Here is a 7329-nt window from a genome sequence, read left to right as displayed (position 1 = left end):
TTTTTTATAGGTATTTTAGCTATTTGTTTAAGCCTTATCTTTCAATTAACTAATTTGAATATTGTTTTAATTTCACAGCCTTTATAAGAACTTCTCTAGTTTGAAATAAGGCATTGAAGAATTTCTAGAATTCTTTTCTTTTATAACTACTAAATAGTTCTTTGAGAGGTCTTCAACGTTTAAATTAATAATTATAAAGTCTTTTATATAAGTTAAATCTTTCTTTTTTTTCTTTACTTTTATCTTCTTTACTTTTTAATACTTGTTGCAAATACTCTTTAGCCTTAATACTTATTGATCCTCATAGTTTTTCTTGGTATCAGAGCCTTCTGATTATAAGTATTAAATACTAGATTCTAAAATAAATATTCAATTTAAAAAAAAAACTTAAATCAACTCAGGTTAACTTTTTAAACCCGCAACCTAAATCATAAGATTGAGATAACTTCATACAAAATAAAAAAAAAATCATAAAGCTCAATCCTTAATCAATCTAATATTAAATGATGAAATTGAAAAAAAAATGAATTTTAATTAAGGATCTAAAAATAGATCAAAGTTAACTTAGGCTAATTTTCCAAACTCATGACTAAGGTCATGAAACAGAAATTATATTATAAAAGACAAATAAAAAAATCATGAAACTCAATTTCCAATAAATTCAATGGTGATGAATAAAATAGAAAAAAATTTTAATTTAATGAGATATCACGCGAACCACCAAACTGATTGTATTCTATAATAATAAAATGGGTGATGGTGAGTAATATTTCCCGAAACCTTTTTTTTTTGTTCTTAATGAATAATTCTTAATTTAATGTTAAAGGTAAAAACAAAAAATAATATAAAGTATATGGGGGCACAACGTGGACCAAAGCATGTCGAGGGAAGCATAGCCATGTGGGCGGAGTACACACGATCACATCATATTGACAACGGGTTCCATGCCAACATTCACATGGTCATTTGCAAACTATTCTCATCTAGAGATTTTTCTTTTCTTTTAAATTATTTTTTTATATTTTCAGATATTTTAATATATTAATATTAAAAATAATTTTTTTAAATATCTTTTAAAATAAAAAAACATTTTAAATCACATTAACCGAACACCTTTATCAAAAAATAACCATCATCGTGAAAAAACCGTATTGGTAAAATTTCAACTGACAATTCTAATCCTTAATTACCAATAAAAAGACTTCGGCAATAGCTTAGCTCTCCGCTTTTACTCCCTACAAAGAAGTTCAAGTCTCACACGGTAACAAATCAGCAAGCAGTTTGTGTATCAGCTAACCAGCTCTTATTTGACAGATAGATCACCGAAGTCTCATGTGCAGAACCCATCAAATTTACATGAACTTGATTGTCAATCATGCATGAACCCCGTAGATGTAAAATACAGAGGAAAACTAAAGTTGGTGTCACCTAATTATATTCTGGCGAAGCATAGAGAATTAAACATTAGGGAGTGGGTAAGATTGCTCTATCCAGAGACTACTGAAAGGAAATTAATGCTGTAAATCTCTAATTTTACAACCTGCAGGTGCAAGACTAGATCATATGGTGATAAGAAATCAATCAAAAATAAATAGGAGATTCATGCGGGGCCATAAAGTAGGTGCCCGGAAGCTGAAAAGTCACCCTCACAGCTTATTTCAAGAGGCATGACCTTCAGCTTGATTACATATTCATTACTTGTGATGACAAATCATAGAGTTTACTTTCAGGAATTGAATGAACTGGCCTTGCTTCATATTTAAAAAGGATTGCATGGACATTTAGTGCTCAAATTGTGTTATATTTCTTTATGCTGTCCAAGAACATGCAATAAATTACAAGAGAATCAAAGGGTCATTAACTCTCAGAGAATAATTTATTTTTCAAGAAACAGTGGAATAATTGAATTGGTCCATGATTAACCAATAAACTATTCATAAGAGAAGACTATAACACCAACGAGCCATTTCTGCTCCTTATTATATAAATGCAAGATGGCTAAAACCCGCAGGGGACACAGAAGGTTCTTATTATATTCAATTCTGCGAGTATTCATACCTTGCAAGAAGATACACATGATACAAATATTAGCAAACAAAAACAAAGGGTGGGATATATGAAAGAAAAGGATTTTCCTTTTGTTTCTTTCTTCAACCTTCATCAACATTGTAACGGTGGAAAGGATTGAGCAAGTCCATAACCACAGATAGCGAAGCAATCTTCAACACTTACATAATCATCAATTTTCCTATAGTAATTTACAAACTTGAGCGCGAAGAATTGCAGAAAACACAACAATCCAACATTATATGATTGATAATGCTTCCACTTTCGGCCTTGATCTTTCTGCTCTGCCTGTTCCATAAGTGAATTGCAAAACTTTCAATTTTAATCTGCTCAAGTTTTTTACGCAGCCATGTTGAATGGGCCTTACCTTCAGGCCCCTTAAAGAGACTTTTAATTCGACTCCAATTCACCGGATAAAATGCAGATGGAGGCAATACAGTGAAGTTAAACCCAGGCGTTCTGCTGACTCTTGAAACAACTCTTGAAACCAGATAAGGACCGTTATGACCCCACTTGTTTCCATCGAATGTGAGTGCAAATTCTTCAATGAATTTGAAGAGTAAAGGATGCTTCTTGTCAAAAATCAACACAGCATTATTCAATCTGCTCCAATTCCCATTTTCAAGATCAATACTTTGTGCCCCTATAGCATTTCTCAATTTGGTAAGTCTCTTCAACACTATCACATCAGTGTCCATATAAATCCCACCAAACTTATACAACAAAGCAAGCCTAAGCAAATTAGACATATTTTGACCCAAAGAAACTTCTCCAGGGCTAACGTTCCCTTTCTTTAACCCTTTAAACCATTTCTCAGCATGAGTATCCTTGAATATATAATCAAAATCAGGCTTAATTGCAATCAATTTAAACCCTTTGTCAAGAAATGGCTTTAAAACAAGACTCCCACTTTCAGCATCCATGGAATTGGAAACAATAACCAAACAAGCATATGGATGGGACTTGAACAAGCTCTCAATAGCAAACGACTCTCTATCACCAAATGGCTTCAAAGAAGAAATCCATGTCATAAAGAACCTAACCTTACAACCACGATTCCCTAGGAAGTCTCTTATTCTTGTCGAAAACTGTTTTGAATTGTCTCCAGAACTCAGCATTCTCTTCACAGTTTTGTATCCATGAGCCTTCTTTGGCTTCAAAACCACAGAATGATTAATTGGTGTCATTGAAATGGCTGGATTTTGCAAGAGAGGCAAAAGGGTCTTTAAAATAACTGATGGTGTGTCTTCTTTAACTGCATACATCACTGAAGATGGGAGCTTTTTAAGTGAATTTCTAGCAAGATTGGCCTTCGAGAAATTGGCGGGTTCTGGCTGAGGTTTAGAGGGAAAGGGAAGGTGAACGTAGAAAACAGCGAAACCATTGTACGAAAGTAGAAGAAAGAACATAAGAGCAAGGAGTGAAGTTGGTAAGCAAAAGAGAGAGGCAAAGATAGATCTTTTTATTTTTTGCAACTGTTTAACATAGACAAAACAATTCTGTTTAAGCTTGGTGATCTGGTGGTACATGGTGATTATTTATGAGTCAATAAGAGCCTGAGAGTTGCATAGAGAGGGAGAGAGAATAATGGAGGGTAAGTGAGAGCAGAGGATTTTAATGGTGGCGGCAAAAAATCAATCAAAGAAATATTTTTTGCGTTGTGTGCTTTGGCATTGGGAACCAAAAAGATAGTCTAGAGGAAGTGGGAGTGGCCAGTTCACTTCACCATGTAGAAGAACAAAAGTACAGAAGCGAAGACAGAGGGAGAGATATAAAGAGAGAAATGCAAGCTTCTCTTTGCTTTTGTTTGGTTTATGAACTTGAAAGTTGGCTCCCATTTTGAAACAGAACCGTTGTTTATATACACATTGCCGTTAAATTATATTTTTAAAACCTTTTTGATATATTGCCGTTAAATTATATTTTTAAAACTTAAATTATATTTTTAAAACCTTTTTGATTTTGTTTTAGTTTCTTAATCAGGTTTTTTAATGTTTTAGACTTCTTTTTAATATTAAAAATAAATTTTAAAAAATAAAAAAATATTATTTTAAAATATTTTCAAATGAAAAAGATTAAAAAAAAACAAAATCTATTATATTTTCTAACACGCAATTTTAGTACTTTTCAAAAATATTTATAGTTTGAAAAGATATTAATTTGATTTTTTTAGTTTTTTAAATAATTTTAATATATTAATATAAAAAATATTTTAATATATTTTCAAATTAAAAAACTATTTTAAAAAATAATTTTCTTCCCAATCTCATATACAAAGTCACTACTAATTCTATTTTAACTTTTTGAAGTATTAAAATAGATAATACTTATTTATCATATAATATGCATGGAAAGTTAACTTTAATACCCACACACTTATGAACGTACCAAAACGATCTTTTCAATTAAGATTGTGATTGTGTTCCGTAATCTTGTAATGTCTTACATATTTTTCATTAAATCTTCTTGCCCTTTCATGAGATTTTATTTCTTAAAAAGCATAAATAACCATATTAATTCAAAATTTTAAATTTTTAAATAAAATTTATATTCTTCTCTATTATAAAAATAATAAAATTTAAAGCTATGATTATTTAATCAACAAGATTTTAATATTATATTAAAGAAAGTTATCAAATAAAAATTTTAACTTTTTAAATAAAAAATTAAAATATAATTTATATTTTTTTAATAAGATTTAACAATAGTCTTTTAAAAAATAAAATAGAAACAATCCTTGGATTATAATATAAGAATTTAGTTGAAAATTAAATCTTGGATTATAATACAAGGATTTTAAAATTGAAATAATGATAATGATTTAAAGTATTTTTTATGTAGAAATATATTAAAATTATTTTTTTATTTTAAAAAATTATTTTTAATATTAATATATCAAAATGATTTAAAAATATAAAAAAATTATTTTATTTTTTTATTTTTTTAAAACACTATTTACACCATATTTCTAAATATATCATTAATCTAACCTCATCATCCCTTTAAAAACCATATGTAACGGGGTAGTAGATGGATTATTTTTTATTTTTATAAATAGATAATACTAGCTAATCAAGAATAAAACTAAAAGGTATGGAAAACATTGATTTTGTATATTTATTAACATTGTAGATTACAAATATTAATCTGAAATTTTATTTTATTTTGCATTTTAACCCTTTTTTCTTCCTCTAGTTATTGATTTTTTTAATTTAGTCTTTATATAATATATAATGTGTTTAAAAAGATTTAGAGTTAAAAATATATTTTAATTTATCCTTTACAAGTTATTACAATAAATAAAAAAATATATCAAAAAATTGTTTCAGTGTTATAATATAATTTATATTTAAAAAAAGTTAATTAAAAAAAAAATTATTTAAAAAAATTTTTTTTTTTTTAAAATCAATGACACAATTTACAACTTTGATGGGACAAGACAGATAAAGCTAGCTTATTGCGCAGGAAAAAAAACAAAAGGAAAGACTTTCCAGCTTTTAAGAGAAAGCAAGCACTCCTAATCGGCTGTTGCAAGCTCAGGGCGAGGAATGACACTTTTACTGTCGAGTAGGTTTTTTTTTAATTGAATTTAATCATATGATTTTTTATTTTTATTTTATTATATAATTAAAAATAATCTAAAATAATATATTATTAATTTTTAGAAAGTTTTGTTGAAGGTTTGATGAGTTTTTTTTTTTTTTTAATTTTATATTGAATTAATTAAAAATTAAATTTTATAATTTATTTTATTTTATTTTTTATAAGATTATTATAACCTTAAAAAAATTTTAATATTGGTTTAATACTTGATTTTTTTATTATTTATTTATATTATTAAATAAAAAATAATTTAGAAAGAAATAAGTTATTAATTTTAGTGGAGTTCATTTGTGATTTGATATGCTAATCCAGGTTATCCAATTCACATGTTTATTTTTTAAAATTTATATATATATATATATATATATATATTATTAAGGTTTTTATATTTAATGAAATTCAATTTCAATTTAATATCAATTAAAAAATAAAACCAACAATCACTAGTATTTTTGGTTTTGCCAACTATATGATAATTGCCACGGTACCGTAATTATATCTTATTTTTTTATCCGACAAATTCCATACTATATAAACAAATACATACTAAAAGATGCGGGGTGATTTTAATGTAGGTGGATACTATTCACGGACTCACGTAATATTATGGATTTATTGTTAATATTCTAATAATTCATTTTATTTTTAAATTTTTTATTTTATGTGATTTTATCCTAATTAAAAACAAATTACTTATAATTTTTTAGTCAATGATAAAATTAAAAAAAACAAACCAAAATTAAAAAGGTTTAAAAAGGTGCTATACAAGGAGGCATACCAGAGATTACATGAAAAGTATGCTTAGATGCTTTTAAAATGACACGATTAAAATAATTTAGGTTCCTTTATTTAAAAAAAAAAAAAACTTTTGATACGAATATTTATTTATGATATTTTTTAATTGTTGATTAGGTAAAGAAGAGGGAAAAAATTGCTAAATTTCAATAATACAAAGAAAAAGTCACCGCTAACCATATTTCCAACCACCAAAATGAATTTATTGGTGTCCATGGATTCTTAAAGATGAGAAGAGCTATACGGTGATTATTTGAAGTTTCAATATTATATGAAAAACTAAATTGAAGTTAACAAAGCCAAAACTAACCTAGTTTGATTTTAAATATTTGAGCTATATTTTTAGTATTTTGGAGTTGATAGAATGATTTATGGGTGCTTAAAAGGTGATGATAATGTGTTTTGGGTTGAAATAGCTTAAAAATTTGTTTTTTTTTGTCAAAAGAGTTACTGCCTTGATTGGTGGCTAAAATATGGTTTGTAGATGACATGTTGTTTATTTTTTATTTTTTTTAAAAAAATAAAGATGTCTTCGACCTCTTTAACAAAATTTGAAGAAAAAACCAAGATGAAACTTGCAGGTCTAGACTTGAAGACTCACCAACACTTCTGCGCTCTTCATTGCAGTGGTTAGGGTTGTTGGGCCATAGACCTACAAGATTGGATCTTTTTAGCCTTTTTTTTAGGTTGTATATAAATTTAAGGGAAATTAAATCCGGTTGAGTTCATATTTCAGATCACATGTTTGATGAGTTAAGCCACAATACTAGGTTTTTTTTTTTAATATTGCTTTATTTAACTAATATCTTTTTTTAATATATACATATATTTTAAAATAATTTTTAAATTTATGTTTCAATTAAT

At 27.1% G+C, this 7329-nt stretch overlaps 1 protein-coding gene across 2 annotated transcripts in view; it reads right to left on the bottom strand.

Moving 5' to 3' along the window:
* LOC105128072 (lactosylceramide 4-alpha-galactosyltransferase-like) overlaps window positions 1–3837 on the bottom strand; it is an 8075-nt gene extending 4238 nt beyond the window's left edge. The window contains exon 1 of one of the 2 annotated variants that reach the window (XM_011029590.1): window positions 2800–3837. In XM_011029590.1, the coding sequence (XP_011027892.1) occupies window positions 2800–3596 (797 nt within the window). In that variant the 5' untranslated portion in view covers window positions 3597–3837. Of the gene's footprint in view, window positions 1–1950 lie in introns of those variants that run through there. The other variant, XM_011029589.1, reaches the window with a different exon arrangement.
* Window positions 3838–7329: the final 3492 nt, after the last annotated feature.

This window comes from Populus euphratica, unplaced genomic scaffold, assembly GCF_000495115.2.
Source record: "Populus euphratica unplaced genomic scaffold, PopEup_1.0 scaffold15.1, whole genome shotgun sequence".
In the NCBI taxonomy this organism is placed as follows: domain Eukaryota; kingdom Viridiplantae; phylum Streptophyta; class Magnoliopsida; order Malpighiales; family Salicaceae; genus Populus; species Populus euphratica.
The sequence above is the reverse complement of the archived record's forward strand: the minus strand, read 5'-3'. Positions and strand labels throughout refer to the sequence as shown.